The 20583-nt window shown below is 41.2% G+C and overlaps 1 protein-coding gene across 2 annotated transcripts in view; it reads left to right on the forward strand.

The window, feature by feature from the left end:
- INPP5F (inositol polyphosphate-5-phosphatase F) overlaps positions 1-20583 on the forward strand; it is an 82930-nt gene that overhangs the window by 13414 nt on the left and 48933 nt on the right. Inside the window, exons 1-2 of one of the 2 annotated variants that reach the window (XM_049854750.1) lie at positions 15922-16003; positions 16571-16702. In XM_049854750.1, the coding sequence (XP_049710707.1) occupies positions 16630-16702 (73 nt within the window). In that variant the 5' untranslated portion in view covers positions 15922-16003; positions 16571-16629. Of the gene's footprint in view, positions 1-15921; positions 16004-16570; positions 16703-20583 lie in introns of those variants that run through there. The other variant, XM_049854749.1, reaches the window with a different exon arrangement.

The following is a 20583-nucleotide window of genomic DNA, read 5'->3' on the forward strand; positions in this document are numbered from 1 at the left end:
ACCTACTAATTGAGTATGAATCTCTCAGGGGTAGGGCCCAGGCATCAGTGTTTTGTAAAGCTCTCAGATAATGATCATAAACAGCCAGGATTGAAAGCCACTGAGTTAGATTTCACACTGGTAAATGACCAGCTGCTAGGATTTCTAAAATTGGATTAGCTTTTTAGCTTGCTGAATGCTGGAGAATAACTACCATTAGAGAGTTCAGAGAAATGTATCAAACTTTACACTTAAAAGATGGCACCCAAATCAAATTATTCCTTAACCTGTTTTCCTGGCCTAATTAAATTCTGAGAACTAAAGCATGGATGAGCTAACAATTGGAACTTTCAGTTCCTCATTTTAGAACCCTTTTCTTCATCTGTTTGATACTGGTCTTGGTGATTGTCTTTTCAGAGCAATAATACCCTTTGTCTTAAACAGGAAATGAAACTTGGGTCTGATTAGTTATGCATACCCTGGCACCTTTTTTTTTTTTTCTTTAATGTTACGAGTGAAACTGCCTGTGAACTTCGCTGCTGTGGAAACCACAGGCTTGTTCCTGGGCTGAGGGGGCGCCTTCACTCTCGGCTCTTGGAATGAATGACTCATGCTCTGTGCAGGCATCAGTACTTAATCACCTGTTTTCTGTGTACCAGGAGGAAGCGGGCATATGAAAATAGAAGCCTTGCCTGCCAAATGGATCTGAGATAAGAGTGGAAATGTTGACCTAATAGGTCAAACAATTGAGTTTATGATTTAAAAAAAAAAGCTTATGTCTTTGGGGGTATTTTACTTTTAATTATTTCATTGATTGAAATTTGGCACTATTTCTAAAATGCTATACTTTTTGTAATTTATAAGGAGCTCTACTCCTAGTAAGGTAACTTTGATCTGAAACTTTCAAGCTTATCTTAGAATTTAAAATGTTTATCTTTTGAATTTGTATGATTAGAAAACAATTTTTTTTTGGAGCGGGTAAGTTACATAGTTCTTGATGGAAGGAGTCTCTGGGTGGTGCAGACAGTTTGTGGGTTTGGCTGTTAACTGAAAGGAGTCCACCTAGAGGTACCTAGGAAGAAAGACCTGGCTGTCTGCTTCCGAAAAATCAGCCATCGAAAACCCTATGGAGCATAGTTCCAGTCTTATACAGATACGGGGTCACCATGAGTGGGAATCGACTTGATGGCAGCTGGTTTTTTTCTCTGTGGAAGGATGGTATAAGCACCGTTGGCCATGTTCTTTGCCAAATCCACTGCCTTTTGCCTCCAGAGTAGCCATTTAATGTAGGATACTGGGTTTTGTTTACTGAGGGTATCCACTATTAAATGTAGCTGCTGCGTATTCCGAAACCAAAATTGCCTACACATGTCCCTGTACTGACAAACTCTGCTAGTGTTGGCTTGTTTTATTTCCCTTAGTGAAGAGTAACATTAAAAAAAATACATACACGTACTTTGAAGTGTCTGTTGTGTGCCAGGCACAATACCAGGCAGCGAAGACACAGCAGTTAATCAAGACAGACACTGAGGCTCTCTTGTGCCAGTTACATTGCCCCTCAGGCTCTTCCCTGTTGTCATCTGTCTCTGTGTCTCTATTGGTATGAGAAGCCATTGTACCTGCTAGAAATTTTGAGATAATTTGAAGTTGTCTGGAATTTTTAGGTAAATCTTCCATTGTGAGAAATCACAGTCATCATTTATTATGTTCACTGAAAGGTAAATGCTTTTATTATTAAAAGCGCCAGTGTGGCACAGACTGATATTTGGGAGCTTCTTTAAAAAAAAAAAACAAAACACCAGAAGTTAACCTGGTTACAAGTCAATGAAAAAAAGCAGCTGGTAGGAGAAATCCATTCTCCAATTCATTCTTTGTTTACTTTTATTCATTTACTCATTTGATTCAGTAACCATTGAATGAGCATCTGCTATGTGTCAAGCACTGTACTAGGCCACAGGTATACAGTAGTAAACAGTAAACAAAATAGTCAGTTAAGAAAACCGATATAAGACTTAATAAGTCCTTAAGACTTATTAGTTTGCTTTTACTTGGTTAGTTGAAACTGTTTACATTTATATCTTAGTTACTACTGCTGTTATAACAGAAATACCACAAGTGGGTGGCTTTAACAAGCAGAAATTTATTTTCTTACAGTTTGGGAGGCCAGAAGTCCGAATTCAGGGTGCTAGCTCTGGGGGGCTCTAGGGCTTTCTCTTTCTGTCAACTCCGGAGGAAAGTCCTTATCTCTTCTGAACTGCTACAGGGCAACCTTCATGTGGCTTGGCATGCCCCCATCCTCCTTACTAGCTTGCATTTTCTGTTTTGTATCTCAGAAGAGGTTGACTCAAGATACACCCTACATGGAAACCCTGGTGGCGTAGTGGTTAAGCGCTATGGCTGTTAACCTAAAGGTTGGCAGCTCAGATCCCTCCAGGCGCTCCTTGGAAACTTTAAGGGGCAATTCCTACTCTGTCCTGTAGGGTCACTATGAGTCGGAATCAACTCGACAGCACAGGGTTTGGTTTTTTGGTTTGACACCCTACACTAATCCCACCTCTTTAGCACAACAAAGACAGTCCGTTGCCAAATGGGATTGTAACCACATGCATAAAGGTTAGCGTTTACAGCACATATTTTTTAGGGGACACAGTTCAATCCATAATATTCCACCCTTTGGGTACCCAAAATTCATGCCCTTACCACATGCAGAATACACTCACCCTAGCACATCATCCTTAAAGTCATAAATTAACTCCCAGTCCAAAACCTCATCTTCTGAATCTTCTAAATCAACATGGGTGAGACTTTAGGTGTATTCCATCCTGGGGCAAAATTCCTTTTTATCTGCCAACCTGTGAAATCTAGATTACGCATTACCTGTTTCCAAAGTACAGTGGTGGGACAGGCACAAGGCAGACATTTCCATTGCAAATGGGGAGAAATTGGAGGGAAAGAAGTGATAACAGGCACTAAGCGAGTCCAAAACCCAGCAGAACAGTTTATGTTGGCTCTCAAGGCTTAAAAATAATCCTCTGTTCTCTGAGACCATCTGGGCAATGGCCCTGCCCTCCAGACTCCGGGTGTTGGCCATGCTGTCTGGATTCTGGGTGGAGACCCCTCATCCCTGGGCTTCAGCTGTGCCTTCCAGGCCCACTGGAATGGCAACTCTGCTCCCTTGTCTTTGAGCAGCCTCACTCTCCTAGTCCATCTGAGTGGCAGCCCCACCCCCTCAGTCCTGGCAGGCCTCTTCCTCCTGCCCCTTGGGTATGGCAGCCCAGCCCCTCAGCTTTGGGTGGTGGCCTCCTCCCCCTGGCATACCTTAATGGCAGCCTCATACTTTGGAACTGAGTTGGTGAAGATCTGAGTCTTTGAAACCTAGGAGGCTGTGGCCCCACCCTTCAAGATCTAGGAGACTATGGCCCCACCCTTTGAAACCAAGAAGGCCCTTCTTCCTATGCTCCTTCCAACAGTTCTTCTGATCTCTGAGCTGCTCCAGGGGTGGTCCTTTTCTTGGAGGACAACGGATGCAGTTCCTTTGGCCTGTTTCCTGCCTGTAGAATTCCAAGAGGCGGACAGCGTTGTCTCCTTTTGTTCTTTCTCTGGCCCCCTCAGTCTAAGCTGATGGGTTTTCTGCTATGGTAATTGGTTAGATCCATCAGTCACAGGCTTAATCTCTTTAACAGAAGATTGTGTAGCCCCAACCTTGATGAATATTCTAGGACACATGTCCTTAGTTTGTACAACAGAATTTTCTAAATCTTTAAGTTGTGTTTTTATTTTGCCCTGTTATTTTTAAGTCCATCTCTTTCCTCTTGTATTTTATTATAAGCAACAAGGAGAAACTGTGCAGCCCCTTTAACATCTTGCTTAGAAATCTCATCAGCCAGATATCCGAGCTCATCCCTTATAAGTTCTACCTTCCACCAAACATTTGAACATAATCCAGATAAGGTCTTTGCCACTGCATGAAAAGCACCACCCTTCCTCCACTGTCTAATCACATGCTCACCATTTTCTGTTAGAGCTCGGCTGCTAACAAAAAGGTCGGCAGGCTGAATCCACCAGCCGCTCCGTGGAAACCCTAGGAGGCAGTTTTTCTCTGTCCTGTAGGGTCTCTATGAGTCGGAATCAACTTGATGGCAGTGGATTTGGTTTTGGTTTAGAAGCACACTTAATGTCCACATTTCTAGCAATGTTCTGTTGCTGGCGCCATATGTATTCTCTAAGATGATAGAGACTTTCTCTGTAGCTCTCCTCACTTTGTTCTGAGACCTCACCAGAATTGCTTTTGACATCCATAAATCTACCAATAGTTTCTTCAAGGCCATTTAGGCTTTTAGTATTAGGCATCCTAAAACTCTTCCAGCCTCTACCCATTACCTAATTCAGAAATCACTTCCACATTTTAGATATCTTGTCAGAATAGCACCCCACTCTTCCGGTACCAAATTCTGGCTTAGTCATCTAGTATTGCTGTAACAGCAGTACCACAAATGGTGGGTGGCTTTAACAAACAGAAATTTATTTTCTCACAGCTTAGGAGGCTAGAATCCAAATTCAGGGTGTGGCTCTAGGCAAAGGCTTTCTCCCTCTGTCGACTCCGAAGGAAGGTCCTTGTCTCTTCAGAGCTCCTGCTTCTGAGCAATCTTCATGTGGTTTGGCATCTCCCTTCCCCTGTGTCTGCTTGCTAGCTTGCATTTTATCTCTTTTATATGCCAAAAGAGACTGACACAAGATACATCCTCTACTAACAGAAGTTAACATAATAAAGACAACATAACAAAGACAACCCATTCCCAAATGGAACTACAACCACAGGCATAAAAGTTAGAATTTACAACACATATTTTTGGGATACGAAATTCAATCCATAGCAGTTTATAATAACTGTTGCTATATTAGGAATTATTTCTACCTTTTATTCATGCTTTCTATTTATCATGCTTTTTTCCTACCGTCTAGTCCTACCTAACATTGGCTGTCTTGCATTTTTGTCAGATGCCTCTGTTGCTGATTAAAAGTTATGCATTCTATTTGTATTCTCCTATGGTTTCTCAAAACTTAGGGCCCAGTACTTCTTTTCTTTTTTAATTTTATTGTGTTTTAGGTGAAAGTTTTACAGTCCAGGTAACTTTCTCATTCAAAAATTTATATACAGACTGTTTTATGACATTGGTTGCAGTCCCTGCAGTGTGTCAGCACTCTCCCTCTTACCTTTTCTACCCTGGGTTCTCCATGTCCAGTTGTCCGGTTTTCCTGTCTCTTCCTGCCTTTTTGTCTTTGCTTTTGGGCAGATATTGCCCATTTGGTCTTGTACATTTGATTGAACTAAGAAGTGTGTTGTTTGTTTTATAGGCCTGTTTAATCTTTGGCTGAAAGGTGGACTTCAGGAGTGGCTTCGTTTCTGAGTTAGCAGGGACCCAGTAGTACTTATTTTCAGGTACACGACTGAAGCTTACTAGTATCTCTGTCATTTTCCCAAGCATGTTTTTACCTCCTTTTACACTCTCCCTCCTCTAGGTTCTCTCCATGTAGGGAACTGGAGGAGAGGAGGAAGCTGGCAGTCGTCATGCCTGATTGGCCATTTGGCCCAGAATTCAGTTGCTGGGACTGAAACTGGATGCCCGGTTCTGAGCTGCATCAGAGCTGCAGACTTTGGTTTCATGTTCTTAGGAAACAGAACATAGTTCTGAGGGCAGATCTAAGATATTGTCATAAAGTACTTCTGGTGCAGTGGTTAAGTGGCTGCTAACCAAAAGGTCGCAGTTAGAATCCACCGATTGCTCCTTGGAAACCCTATGGGGCAGCTCTTCTCTGTCCTGTAGAGTTGCCGTGAGTCATAATCAACTCGATGGCAATGGGTTTGGCTCTTAGAAGGCTTTCAGGAATTATGGCCCTACCAATAAGTCTTTTACGTTTAAGGTTTACTAAGTAAAAGTCTTATTGAAGTTCTTTTTTTAAAATATGTTCCTTTTTTAAAAAAAACTATGTAGATTCTTAAAATAAAAAAATCTATGGTGGGGTTATGGAGAGGTAGGAATCTGGACTTTGGAAACCTTGGTGGCGTACTGATTAAGAGATGGGCTGCTAACCAAAAGGCCAGCAGTTTGAATCCACCAGGCGCTCCTTGGAAACCCTATGGGGCAGTTCTGTTCTGTTCTATAGGGTCGCTATGAGTTGGAATCGGCTTGATGGCAGTGGGTTTTGGTTTGGTATATGTTCCCCCAACTTCAGCTAAAGTTATAGAACATTTACTACATGCCAGATATTGAGCTAGGCACTTCCACGTAATTCTCTCATTTAATCCTCATAAAAATCCTATCTATAAGTTGGATGGAATTTCTGTTTATAAGTGGGGAAACCGAAGCTGAGAGGGATTCAGAGACAAAGTCCTGCAGCGGAGCTTGGATTCTTTACCTGGGGCTCCAGATGCCAAAGCATAGGCAGTTTCCACATTGGACTGGTGTCCCTGGACTCTGGCTTCAGACTCCAGAATCAGCCCCAGGCCACCCAGTCCACACTCTTATCAGTCACCTTGATCTCTGGCCTTGGGTTTGCCCTTTCATGTCTGTCCTCTACACATTTGTCCTAATGTTTAATCCCGAATGCTTATCTGCCTGTCTAGAGGAAATCAGAAAGCCAAACCCATTTCTGTCCAGTCACCAGTCAATTCCAACTCATAGTGATCCTGTAGGGCAGAGTAGAACTGCCCTGTAGGTTTCCAAGACTGTAAATCTTTACGGAAGCAGACTGTCACATCTTGAGCCACTGACTTTTCGATTAGCAGCCAAGTGCCTTAACCACTGTACCACCAGGACTCCTGGTAAATGACATGGGAGTACTAAAAGGATTAAATAGGTTAGGAGGTGACAAGCAGAGAGAACAGTTTCTGGCACATGGGAAGTAGTAGCTATATAAGCGTTACATGTGATTATTGTTGTCATCTTGTTCCTCCTCCAGTTGATTCTGACTCATGGAGACCCCTCCTAGGACTATTGGGAGAATTCTATAGTACCACAATCCAAAAAAAAAAACAAAAACTCATTGCTGTCAAGTTGATTCTGACTCAATGGGACTTTATAGGACAGAGCAGAATTGCCCCATAGGATTTCCGAGGCTATAGACTTCACGGAAGCATATTGCCACAGCACATCTTTCTCTCTCAGAGCGGCTGCTAGGCTCGAACCTCTGACCTTTTGGTTAGCAGCCGAGCACTTAACCACTGTGCCACCAGGGATCATGCCTGGGGGAAAGGGCTTTGGAATTTACTTTCTGGTGTCCTCCTGATTTGCCCCTTGCTTGGTTCTTCAGCCACATTCTTACAGCTCCCTTCCTTAAACCTTAGAGCCAACAGAACCAATTTGCTAGAGTTCTCAATGCAATCAGTAAATATTGGAGAGCCTGCTAGATGGTGGGAAAAGGCAGCTCTTTTAATGACCCAGGTGGTGAAGGTCTTGCCGCTGGACAAGGAAAGCAGCATTAGGGGGTGAAAAGAAGTGAAGATTCACCAGATGTTGAGGAGATAGAAGCATTAGGACTCAGTGAGGATGTCACTCCCAGGTTCTCACTTGGGCAGCTGGAACCATGGTGGTAAGCTGAAAGCCCCATACAAAATATGAAATGAGAGTACAGTATTATACCAGAGAACATCTAGAGGGGAAACTTACAGTTTTAGAAAGTGTGTTGAAAAGAGTGGGAAATTGTGTTCTGATTTTAACAGGCTGTGTAATGTTGGGTAGTCACTTTACCTTGGCCAGCCTCATGTCTTTATCTGAAACAGACCAGGTTTGCTGCTTTAAATAGTTGTGTGAACCAACCCTTCTAACTCGATTCAGTGCAAATTGTTGTCTGACCTCAATTTGCCTCTCCTTTCTGTGTCATTCATTCATCCCTCTGTTCAGCATTTCGGAGCCTGCTGTGTACTGGGCAATGGGGACATAAACAAGAGCCTTCTTGACAAAGTTCCTGGTCAGTCAGGGAGATAGGCAAATCAGCAATTAGGTGCACTAAACAAAAATAAGGTGCCATAATAGGAATATGTGCGGGATTCAAAGGGGGCACAGAAGGGAGCTGGACAGTTCTGGGTGGGTGGAGCGGGGAATGTGGCAGGGAAGTCTAGTGGCTTGTTTTGAGTCTGGAATGAAGAATAGGCTGAAGTGAGTGGGAGCAGCATTCCAGGCCAAGCACTGTGTGTGGTTCTGGATGACTGAAGACTAGGTGCTGGGGCTGGGGGATGGGGAATCAGGAAAAGGGTGGACAGGGCCAGCCTGTGTACATTTATAAGCCTGTCCAAAGAATTTGGACTTTGTTCCCAAGGCTGTGAGGAGTAGAAGTAACCTGATCAGATTAGCAGTGTTCACATTTATCTCTTTTTAATGCCTACTGTGTTTCTTTCACAATATTGATGTTACATAAACTGGACTTTAAGGAAGGAGCATTACTTGTAATAAAGGCATTTATTGCATTCACAATAAACAAAACAGTTCCCCAGAGAGAGAGAATCATCCTGAGTGTATATATGCCTGACAACATAACCGTAAAAATAAATAAATAAATGAAGGAAAAATTAAGGAGGAGAAATGGAAAAAAAATACATAAAGCGTGAGGTTTATTTTTAATTTTTGTTGTGCATTAGGTGAGAGTTTATAGAGGAAATGAGGTTTCTGTTCCATAGTTTGTACACCAACTTGGTTTCATTACCTACAATGTGTCTGCACTCTCCCCATTTTCTGCCTGGGTTTCCTTTTCCTCTTACCCTGATTTTCTACCCCTTCATGCTTTCTCACCTATGCTTTTGGGCAAATATGCCATTTTGATCTTGTATAATTGTTCTAAGGAAAACGTTCCTCTTGAGTGTTTATTTTATGGGCATGTCTTTTGTCTCTGGGAGTGGCTTCCGTTCCAGGTCAGAATGGTGTCTTAGGGCCATAATCTCCGGGATTTCCTCCAGTCTTCTCTCTGGTCTTTTTTATGAATTTGATTTTTTGTTCTACATTTTTCTTCCGTTCTGTGGTTCTTTGTTGTGGTCCCAGTCAGAGCAGTCAGTCGTCGTAGCCGGGCACCATCTTGTTCTTCTGGTCACAGGATCGTGTAGGCTGTGGTTCATGTGGTCCATTAGTCCTTTGGACTGATTGCCACCTTGAGTTTTTGGTATTCTTCACTTTTCTTTGCCTCCAGAGGGAAGAGACCAATAGTTATATCTTAGATGGCCACTCGCGAGCTTTTAAGACCCCAGGCGCTACTCGCAAAAGTAGGATGCAGAATATTGTCTTTATGAACTGTATTGTGCCAGCTGACATAGATGTTCCCCGAATCTGTAGTCCTTTGTCTTCAAGCCTAGGAACTTCATCCCACAAGTAGATTTTCTTTTCTTTTTAAAATATATTAATTTTTAGAGCGGTTACAGGTTTACAGAAACATTGTGCAGGAAGTACAGCGTTCACATATATCCTTCTCCCCTGTGCACACAGTTTCTCCTATTATTGACATCTTGCATTCTTGTGGTGTACATTTGTTACAATTTTTTTTTTTTTACTTTAGATGAAGGTTTATAGAGCAAAATAGCTTCTTATTAAACAATTAACTCACATATTGTTTTGTGATGTTGGTTGCCAACCCCGCAACATGTCAGCACCCTCCCCTTCTCAACCTTAGGTTTCCCATTACCAGCTTTCCTGTCGACTCCTGCCTTCTTGCCCTTACTGCTGGCTGGTGTGCTCATTTAGTCTCATTTTGTTTTATGGGCCGGTTTAATCTTTGGCTGAAGGGTGAACCTGAGGAGTGACTTCAGTACTGAGCTAAAAGGTGTTTGGGGGCCATACTCTCGGTGTTTCTCCAGTCTCTGTCAGACTAGTAAATCTGGTCTTTTTTAGTGAGTTAGAATTTTGTTCTACATTTTTCTCCAGCTCTGTCTGGGGCCTTCTATTGTTATTCCTGTCAGAGAAGTCAGTGGTGGTAACTGGCCACCATCTAGTTGTGCTGGACTCAGTCTGGTGAAGGCTGTGGTGGTTGTGGTCCCTTAATGCTATGGACTAATCTTTCCCTTATGTGAGTTTCCTCATTCTAGCGAGGAGGTTTTTTAAAATAAACATCATGCAAAAATAGGCCAAGCAGTCAAAAAAAAGAAAGAAACTAGTAAGTATAATAGAGAAATTGAATAAAATAATTCACAAGGTTGACATAATGAACCCTCAAGCAAAAGTTAAATAATTCTCAAATGTTTCTGCCGTTCATAGTAAGAAATATTTTTTACATTATGATCTAGTGAACAGATACATATGTGTATGTACTAGAAACAAAAATTTCATGAAATGATTTACCCTTACAATGTGCAATTTTCTATTTTCTGTTCTGTTTCGTTGTTGTTAATGCTGGTCTTATTATACAAAATTGATTTCATGACCCGCTAATGGATTTTGAGTGGTGCTCATGGTTTACCCTCGGGTGCTAACTGAAAGGTTGGTGGTTCAGGTCCACCCAGAGGTATGTCAGAAGAAAGTCCTGGTGGCAGTCTACTTCCAAAATATCAGGTATGGAAAGCCCCGTGGAGCACAGCTCTACCGTGACACACGTGAGCGCTCCAGAAGTTGGAACTGACTGGATGGCAACTGGTTTTTTGATTAATGGATTGATACTTTTTTTTTTCTTGAAAACACAGTTAAAAAAAAATATACGGACTTTCTTTTTTTCCCCTTAAGTAGGAATCGACTCAACGGCAACTGTTGGTGGTGGTAGAAAAGCAAATAAACCAACAATGGGACAATTAAAACCAAAACCCACTGCTATTGAGTCGATCCTGACTCATAGCAACCCTGTTGGACAGAACAGAACTGCCCCATAGCATTTCCAAGGCTATAAACCTTTTTATTTTTATTTTTTTTGTGCTTTAGATGAAGGTTTACAGAGCAAATTAGCTTCTCATTAAACAATTAATACACATTTTGTGACGTTGATTGCTAACCCCACGATGTGTAAACACTATCCCCTTCTCGACCTTGGGTTCCCCATTACCGGCTTTCCTCTCCCTACCTTCTCTTCGTTCCCCCGGGCTAGTGTACCCATTTAGTCTTATTTTGTTTTATGGGCCTGTCTAATCTTTGGCTGAATGGCGAACCTTGGTGGCCTCATTACTGAGCTAAAATGGTGTCTGGAGGCCATACTCTCAGTGTCCTCCAGCCTCTATCAGACCAGTAAGTCTGGCCTCTTTTGGTGGGAATTTTGTTCTACATTTTTCTCCAGCTCTGTCTGGGACCCTCTATTGTGATCCTTGTCAGAGCAGTCGGTGGTGGTAACCAGGCACCATCTAGTTGTGCTGGATTCAGTCTGGTGGGGGCTGTGGCGGTTGTGGTCCATTAGTCCTTTGGACTAATCTTTCCTTTGTGTCTGGTTTTCTTCATTCTCCCTTGCTCCAGGCAGGGCGAGACCAGTGGAGTATCTTAGATGGCTGCTCACAAGCTTTAAGACCCCAGACACTACTCACCAAAGTAGGGTAAAATACACAGACTTTTTAAGGACACAGCATGTTTACAAAGATACTTCCTGGATTCCCCTCGCCACTGCCGAGCCTCCAGTGTCCTCCTGTTCTCTGTCCTTCCCCTGTAGACTTCAGAGATGTCTTTGACTCCTGTTTTTACTGAGTCAAGGCTATCCGATATGCTCATTGGCTTCTCTTCTCCATTTCTGTATTGAGCCTTTCATCTTTTGTTCTAGACTTAGAAAAAATACTGTCTTTCTTTTCCAGGGTTAACTTTTATGCCTGTATTTTTGATTTAATCATCACCTGCTTTTCCTCCTTCAGTATCTCGCTTACATCTAGCCATTTCCCCTTGATAGTCTCACTGGTAAAGTAGAGGGCCAGTGAAAATGAGGAAGACCCTCAATGAAATGAGTTGACACAGTGGCTGCGATAATGGGCTCAAACATAGCACAGTTGGGAGGCTGAGGCAGGACCCGACAGTATTTCATTCTTTTGTAGATGGGGTCACTGTGAGTCAGAACCAAGTTAATGGTACCTGACAACAACAAACATACCATCTTGAATTCAGTCCTGATGAGTTTAACTGGTTCTCTCTCTCAACTGCTAAAATTACCGGCGATTATTATTTTTAATCATTAGACTTTAAAGCTTAGTCATCTTTATAGTTTTTTAAAACTTTTTATTGAAAATATTTTTCTGGGCTTTTTAAGCTAAATTTTTCTTAGATGGGTGATACATTCACATGGTTCAAAATGCAAAAGGTGCAAAAAGGGTATTGAGTTAGGAGGTTCCCACCCGCCTGTCTCCTGGCTGCTGTGTACCCGTCCTTCTGCCTCACTCCCCCTTTCTGTCCTCTTCCGTGTGCTCATCCACTTCCCTCCTCCAGAGAGAATAGATGTCTCAGTGTCATCTTCAGTTTATTCTCCTCCTGTCCTTTGTAGATCTTCCTTTGAGGTGGTTCATGTTAGTCTCTGCATTTTTTTTTTTTTTGGCCAAATGACTTAAAAAAAAAATCGTCGTGATAAAATACATGTAACAAAAAAATTGCCATTGTCACCGTTTTTAAGTGTACAATTCCATGACATTAATTACATTCACCATGTTGTGCAGTCATCACCACCATCCACTTCCAAGTATTTTCCATCACCCTAAACAAAAACGTAGTACCCCTTAAGCAATAACTCTCCATTCTCTCCTTCCCCCAACCCCTGGCAGCGACTAATAAACATTTGTCTCTATACATTTGCCTATTGTAGATATTTCATATAAATTGGATCATATAATATTTGTGCTTTTGCATATGACTTATTTCATACTTATTTCAAAACTCAACATAATATTCTCAAGGTTCATCCATGTTGTAGAATGTATCAGAACTTCATTTCTCTTTATGGCTGAATAATATTCCACTGTATGTATATACCACATTTTGTGTATCCATTCCTGATGATGGACAATTGGGCTGTTTTCATCTTTTGGCTATTGTGAATAATGCTGCAGTGAACATTGGTGTGCAAGAATCTGTTTGAGTCCCTGCTTTCAAGTCTTTTGGGTATATACCTAAGTGGAATTGCTGAGTCATATGGTAACTCTAAGTTTTATTTTGTGAGGAACTGCCAAACTGTTTTCCACAATGGTTGAACCATTTTACATTCCCACTAGCAGTGGATGAGGGTTCCAATTTCTGGCTGATCTTTGTGCATTCTTTACCTACTGCCAACCCCACTCCCCACTTAGTTCCGTGTCATTTCAAGCCAACATTCTTGCAGTAACCTTCTCACTGGTTTCCTACTCGCATCTTCCATGTCCTTCCAGTGCTGTCCTTGTAATCCTTGGCCATAATCTTACTTTGCTTATACCATTGTCTGCCTGCCAGGGTCTCCAGAAAGTGTGGACTTATTAGCCTTGCATTCAGACCTCGCCTTAATTGGCCTCAATTTCCTTTTCCAGTCTTCTTATCAGTTCACACCACCACTGTACCACCTGGTCTTCTGTTATCTAAACTCTTTGGTCCTTTATTGTTATATCTTCTTAGTCTAATACACTGCCTGATTCCTGGCAGGTACTTAGTGTTTCCCCATTGATGGTACATCCCCCAGAACAAACCTTGTGCCTTCTTTCCTTTATTGTTCTTACTGCTTTCCTTGTGCCCAGAGTTTACCTGCTTCCATATAATTGTCCCTGACTGCTTTAGTTCTAACTTTTTCTTCCTCCTCCAAACTCCTCAAGCTCATTTGGCACCCAAGGGACAGACTCTTGTCATCTGTTTGTCTGAGGACAGGGTGGCGGGGTTCTGGGTATCCGGAGCTGCTTTTCTTAGCAGGGACTTCTGTGTTTGCAGGTGTCGAGACTTGGCCTGCGTGATACAGGGATCTTGGCTCACTATTTAAAGAAATCAGGGCATCTTTATTCTCTACATCAACATGAACTTCAGTGGAGTTATATTTAAATTTTTTACAATTAACAAAGAGATAAGAAAATTAGTAAATACCTAATGATATTGGGTAAGGAACAATGTTTAAAGCATAAAGATAATGAAAAATGATAGATTTGTATAAAGGGAAAACTGTGGAAATCAATAAGGAATATAAAGAAAAATTGTTAGAGGACATGAACAAGAAGATCAGAGAGGAAGAAACATAAAGTCAATTTTATAATTAAATGTTTAATCTTACCAGCAGTGAAAAAAATAAACACTAAGGAATGGATGCCATCAAATTAGAAAATTAAAAAAGAATCTAAATGCTGGTAAAAGAACTTTAAAACAAGCATTTTCGTATGTTTTTGGAAGAAATCTAGCTTGGTATATTTATATTTGAAAGCTTTAATTTTTAAAATATTTTGACCTAGTAATTTTATTCCTAGGAATCTGTCCTGAAGCTATTACTTATGGATGCAAATAAAATATTTGCATAATAGTAATCATTTACCACAGTGTTTTTTATAATAGGGAAAAATTAGAAATCACTTAAATGCTTAAGAGCGGGGAAGTACTTCCTTAAGTGGTAAATTATGCTGCCATGATGTTATGTTTTTCAAGAATATTTTAAAGACCTGGGAAAATACCCATGAAATGCATAAGAAAAAATTAGTATGTAATGCTGTATTCATACTGTTGCAATTTGATATACACGCACACACCCTTATAACTTGAAATGTGGCAAAATAATAAGTTATCTCTGAGTGGTGGGGCTGGAGGTGATAACATTTTTTCCATATCTTCCAATTTTATGTAGTGTTATTTTTGCAATGAGAGTACATATTATATAAAAATTTAAATGTTGTCTTACTGATTAGTTCCATTTACAGCTTCTGAAAGAGGCATGGCAGTCAAGAGCACAGGTCATGGAGTCATGCAGACCTGGCTTTGGATGCAGCTCTGCCTCTTATCCCACGTATGACTTTGACCATGTTACTTGTCTAAGCCTTCATTTTCTCGTCTGTAAAATGGAACTCATAATATTAATGCACAGAGCTGTCAGGATTAGAAATGATAATATCTGTAACATCCTTTTGCAACCTGGATTCCACAAGAGAATCCAGACCTAATGTCCTCAGTCATATCTGTAGTATTGAACTAGTTTCTCTCCTCTCCATCTAGAATTGTACTAGTTATGCGCCATTCTTAAGAGAATTGAGAAAACAGCCACCTAGATCATTGTCTGTGTTCAGGGTTCAGCTGAGGAACCCTGGTTAAGGTGCTTGGCACGTAGTAACCAAAAAAACATGAAGCCATAATCATCCAGTTGACTCCAACTCATGGTGACCTGATGTTCTTCAGAGTAGAGCTGTGCTCCACAGGATTTTCTTGGCTATAATCTTAACAGAAGCAGATCACCAAACCAGGCCTTTTTTCTGTGGTGCCACTGGGTGGATTTGAACTGCCAACCTTTCAGTTAGTAGCCTAGAGCAAACCATTTTCACTACCTAGGGACCTTCTGGCAGATGAAAGGCACTCAGTAAGTAGAAGCTGTTTTTATTATTTTTGCTCCAGAAGTGACAGAAAAGAACAGTGGCTTTCTGGATGTCTGTTTGGTGTAAACATCTTTAAGGAAGACGTTTTCCTGAGTGTGACTTAGTAAGTGGGCATCTGTATGGCGTTTTTTTCAGGCCTTATTTTTGATTCTTGGACCAGCTGTGCCTGTATGTGGACAACTCATCCCCTACACCCTCTTGCAATGAGCCAGCTTCTCCCCTCTGCCATAGTGCTCTGCCATACTGCCTCCCCTCTGGGAAGTTCCAGAAGTTTGGTTCTCTCCCCATAACTGTCCTTGTATCAGGAGCCTCATTCAGGCCTTGGATTTCATGCTTTTTCCCAAGTTGCTGTGTGGCAACATATTCAGTTCTGGATGTTGATAACTGCTTTATTGGGACCTTGTTCATTTTTAAAATATACTGTTAAAGATAATTGTTTGAATGTATTTTCTGGTGAATATTTTCTCATGACCGCTTCTTTTTTTATTTTAGCTACTGACCTACTTCTTGCCTGGAATCCCATTTGTTTGGGGTTGGTAGAAGGTGTTATTGGGAAAATTCAGCTTCATTCAGGTATGTTTCTATAAATACCTTAAACTCGTTAGATTTCACGTGGCACTCTATAAAATTTTCCTCTTTGAGGATAAATGTAGATTCTGTTACATCTTTGGTTACTTTGCCTTAACTTGAGGTCTGCCTAAAATGAGTGTATTTCCGCCTAAGTTAAATGAAATAAAAATAAAGCTTTAGAGAAAAGGAGACATATTATTGCAATCCTTTCTTTTGTTTAAGAAAATGCTTATTAAGTGCCTACTGTGTGTCAGGAATTGTGCTGGTAGAGCACATAGTGAGCAAAAACAAGCCCATTCCCATCTTCATGGAGCTTACAGCTTAGGGGAGACAGATGTGGCTGAACAATCACTAAAATAACTGTATAATTATTTGGTAACCGTGGTAGGTGCTGTGAAAGAAAGATACCAAGTGTGATGTCAAGGGGAAGAATAGCAAGAATAAGGATGGAGAGGTAGCCAGGTGGCAGACATGGATTGGCCAGCTTTGGGTCAGGTGTCCATCTCTGATACAGTCAGCTGTGGCCAGGAAGAGCCTGGGTCTCTTAATATGTGGTGTGGTCCTTTCCAGGAACCTTTTCCAGGGCAGTCAAATCGATGGAAGGTCTAGGTCATTTATTGAGGTCCTAGATGGAAGAACAGGCACCTGCTCCTGGGCTCAGAGGCAGTTTTGTTATTGGGAAATATAATAAGTGTTCAATAGGTAAGTACCCAAACGCTAACGAAAAAGGACTGAATTAAATATTTCTAAGCGCTATAATTAAATATCTTATTTCCCTTGGTATTAATTTTAATATGAGTTATTAACTATAGGAGGCTTTGTCATTATTGCTGTGTAATTGGGAGAATATCTACCTTTGGAGCGTGCCCTTTTTATTCTTTGAAAATAAAATTATTGAGCATTTGGGAGCCAGGTTGGTTTTTGTGTATTGTAAAGCACATATTGCTGGAGACAGTCTCATTTTGCTTCACTAGATTCTTTGGTTGGTTTTGAAAACTAATTTTTATTATGAAGTATAGCTACAAAAAGCTGAGTATCACAGATGTGCTATATAAGTTATTTTAAAACAAGCACATATGTCTACCACCCAGATGAAGAAACGGAATACGACCAGTGTCTTTGGAGCCCTCTAAGTGCCTATCTCCAGGTGAATCCTGCTTCCTTCCTTTCAAGAGAGCCTACTATTTTGGATTTTGTGCTTATTATTCCGTTGATTTTCACTATAGCTTTTGTAACTTATTGTATCCCTGCACAACGTGTTGTTAAGGTTTGTATTTTGGAGACTTTATGTAAACATAGGTTCGCTATGAGTCGGAACAAACTTGACAGCACCTAATAGCAACAACAGTGTATAAACTGTGGGTTTAAAAATTTTTTTTCTCACTCAGGGTTATATTTTTGAAGTTTATACATGATGATGTATGAAACTGACTATTTTTGCTATTTTATAATAGTCTGTTGTATGAATACATCGTAATTTATCCTTTTTCCTATCATTAAGTAGTTGAATTGTTCCTAGTTTTTTGCTATTGCAAATAATACTGCTAAGAACATTATTATACATTCTGCCTTTGGTATTTTTTTAGAATGGGAAGAAGGTCCCCAAGTGGCATTTTAGACATTGTTTAACCATGCAAATTATTTTATTAATAATTAATAATTATTCCTACCCATCCATGGGAACCCTGGTGGCGTAGTGGTTAAGAGCTACAGCTGCTAACCAAGAGGTCAGCAGTTCAAATCCACCAGGCATTCTTTGGAAACCCTATGGGACAATTCTACTGTGTCCTATAGGGACACCGTGGGTTGGAATCAACTTGAGGGCAATGGGCTTTAATGAGCTATCCGTCCATATTTAGATACATACATACATATTTATATATATTTTAACCATTGCTCAGTGTCTTTAGTCAATTTTTTTTTAACGTCATTTACTTTTTTATTTTTAATAACACTGTTTTTTAGAGAAGTTTTAGTTTTATGGACAAATTGTGCAGAAAATACAGAGGATACCCATAAACCCCTTCTCCTCTCCCCACTCCCTACCCTTTCCTCTGGCATTAATGTCTTGCATTCCTGTGGTGTATTTATTACAACTGGTGAGCCAATATCAATACATGATTATTAACTAAAGTTCATTGTTTACATTGGGATTCACTCTTTGTATTGTACAGTCCTATGGCCTTTTTTAAAAATTAAAATAAGATTTTATTGTGTTTTCGGTGAACGTTTGCACAGCAAGTTAGGTTCCCATCTGACAGTTTCCACACAAACTGATCAATAACATTAGTTACATTTTCCACATATACTTTAATTTGTTTACATGTTGAGAGGATAATGTCATAGCTAGCTGTTCTGAGCTAAAATATGTTTTCTATTATTAAAATAATGTTTATGAAACTTCGAATTATTTTCCCTCACTTTGTTCACATCTTGGAGCAGTGAAGTGATCACTGAAATCAGTCGGAAGACCTGGGTTCTAGCTCTGTGTATTAGCTTTGAGATATAGGGGAAGTTACTCAATATCTGTTTTATTTATTTACTGCTATGTTTTAAACCACCCCAAAAGTTAATGGCTTAAAACAACTCCCCTGTATATCTCATCATTTTGTGAGTCGACCAAGTGGCTCCTCTTCTCTGAGTAATATTGGCTGGGGTCACTCGTTTGGCAGCATTCAGCTAGGAGTCGTGCTAGGGTGCCTAGGTTTTCCGTCACATGGCCTCTCTTTTCACGTGTCTCATCTCACAGGGCCTTACCTTTAGTCCTCTTTCTTGGATAGCCTGAATGTTTTTTCACAGTGGTGGTGGTGGTAGCGGCTGGGTGCCAAGGACAAGCCCCAATGCTTAAGTCCTTATCAAGCTCAGCTTCCATCACTTAGCTTGCTAATATCTCATTGGCCAAAGGAAGTCTCATGGCCTAGCCCAGAGCCAATGTGGGAGCGGACTTCACAAGGGCATGAATCCCAGGAGGCTGGTTCCTGGGACCACCAGATAAAAGTTGACCACAATGTCTCTGAGTCTTTATTTCTTAAGAAATAGTAAAAACAAGAGTAAAAATAACTGTCAAATGAGATGATATACCTGAAAGTACTTCTTAAATTATAAATTACTATTTTATCTAGGGCTCTCTTGACTCCAAATACAAACCTATTAGCTTAAGCAAAAAAAAAAAAAAAGTTTTATAAGGAACCCAAGGTGCCAAAACCAAGAAGTGAGATGTTGTATACCCTGTATCTGTTGTCACTGAGTTGATTCTGACTCACAGTGACCCTAGAGGACAGAATAGAACTGCCACATAGGGTTTCCAGGGAGTGGCTGGTGGATTTGAACTGCTGACTTTTTGATTAGCAGCTGAACTCTTAACTGCTGTGCCACCATGGCTCCAGGGACATTGCATATGATCTGATATTACTTTCTAGAGGCCAGGGACCTCTGACTACTACTCCCTGTGTGTCCCCTTCATTGCTATTCCTCTCTTTTTCTGTTTTTCTCTGTTTCTGTGTATGTAGGACTAAATATTTGATGATATCCTTAAATTGACAAATATCTGTTCCCTGTAACCACTGGAGACTAACCTAGTTCAGATTCCTAGAAAGAGACTCTTATTGGCCCAGCGCTGGGCTGTGAGCCTTCCCTGGTCACAAGTTCAAACATCCTCCAGAGGCCTACTCCGCCAGGTGGGAGGGGCAGTCAGAGCCAGAGGGCTTGGACTTGGCAGGCAACCCTGAGGTTGTCTCCTACAAGCAGTGTGTACACATATAAGTTAATAGGTGGTGAATTTTTGATGCATTGACTGTATGGACATTCGTGTAGTGGTGGAGGTATGGTCATCTCCTGTGGTCAGCTCCTGCTCACAGGTACTTTTCCTCCTCGCATTGTTTGCCTCTCTTTGGAGCAACAACAGGTGGTTGGTAGGCAGTGGGGGTACCCATTATATAGGACATATTAGAAGGGGGAGAAGCTCTGTAAGTGGCACACACATTTTGCGTTCAACTGCTAACCTAAAAGTTGGTGGTTCGAACCCCTCCAGAAGTACACGAAAGAAAAGGGCTGGTGATCTGCTTTCATTAGGATTACAGCCAAGAAAACGCTATGGAACAGCTCTACTCTGTAATACATGGGGCCGCTGTGAGTCAGAATCGACTCGACAGCAAATACCAACAACAGAAGGAGGAGAGGTAGGAGATAGAGTGGGCTGGGGAAAGAAAATATGAAAAAGGAAAGGAGGACAGGGAAAATCTCTCAGTTTTTCAGTGTCTTAACTCCTGTACCTTTTTCTCCCCTTGTTATATCACTTCTAAGGTTTGATTGTTAAAAAATGGGGTGGGGAGGAATCACAGGTAAATCTTTTCTGGGCCCCTTACCCCTCTTCCTTTCCTCCCCTGGAAGGGAACTAGCTGCAGACCCAACCTCTCTGGATCACTCCACCCCTAGCTCCGTGCCCTTTAAGCATCCAAATTACCTTCCTGTCTTTTTCTTTGTTCCCTGTCCTCCGGGATGCCTCACTGCATTCCCTGCTTGTGCCCTCTTGCCCCAAGTAAGTGGCCGTACCCTCAGATTGGCTGGGATGGGAGCTGGGCTCC

The sequence above is a fragment of the Elephas maximus genome, chromosome 16, assembly GCF_024166365.1.
Source record: "Elephas maximus indicus isolate mEleMax1 chromosome 16, mEleMax1 primary haplotype, whole genome shotgun sequence".
NCBI lineage: Eukaryota > Metazoa > Chordata > Mammalia > Proboscidea > Elephantidae > Elephas > Elephas maximus.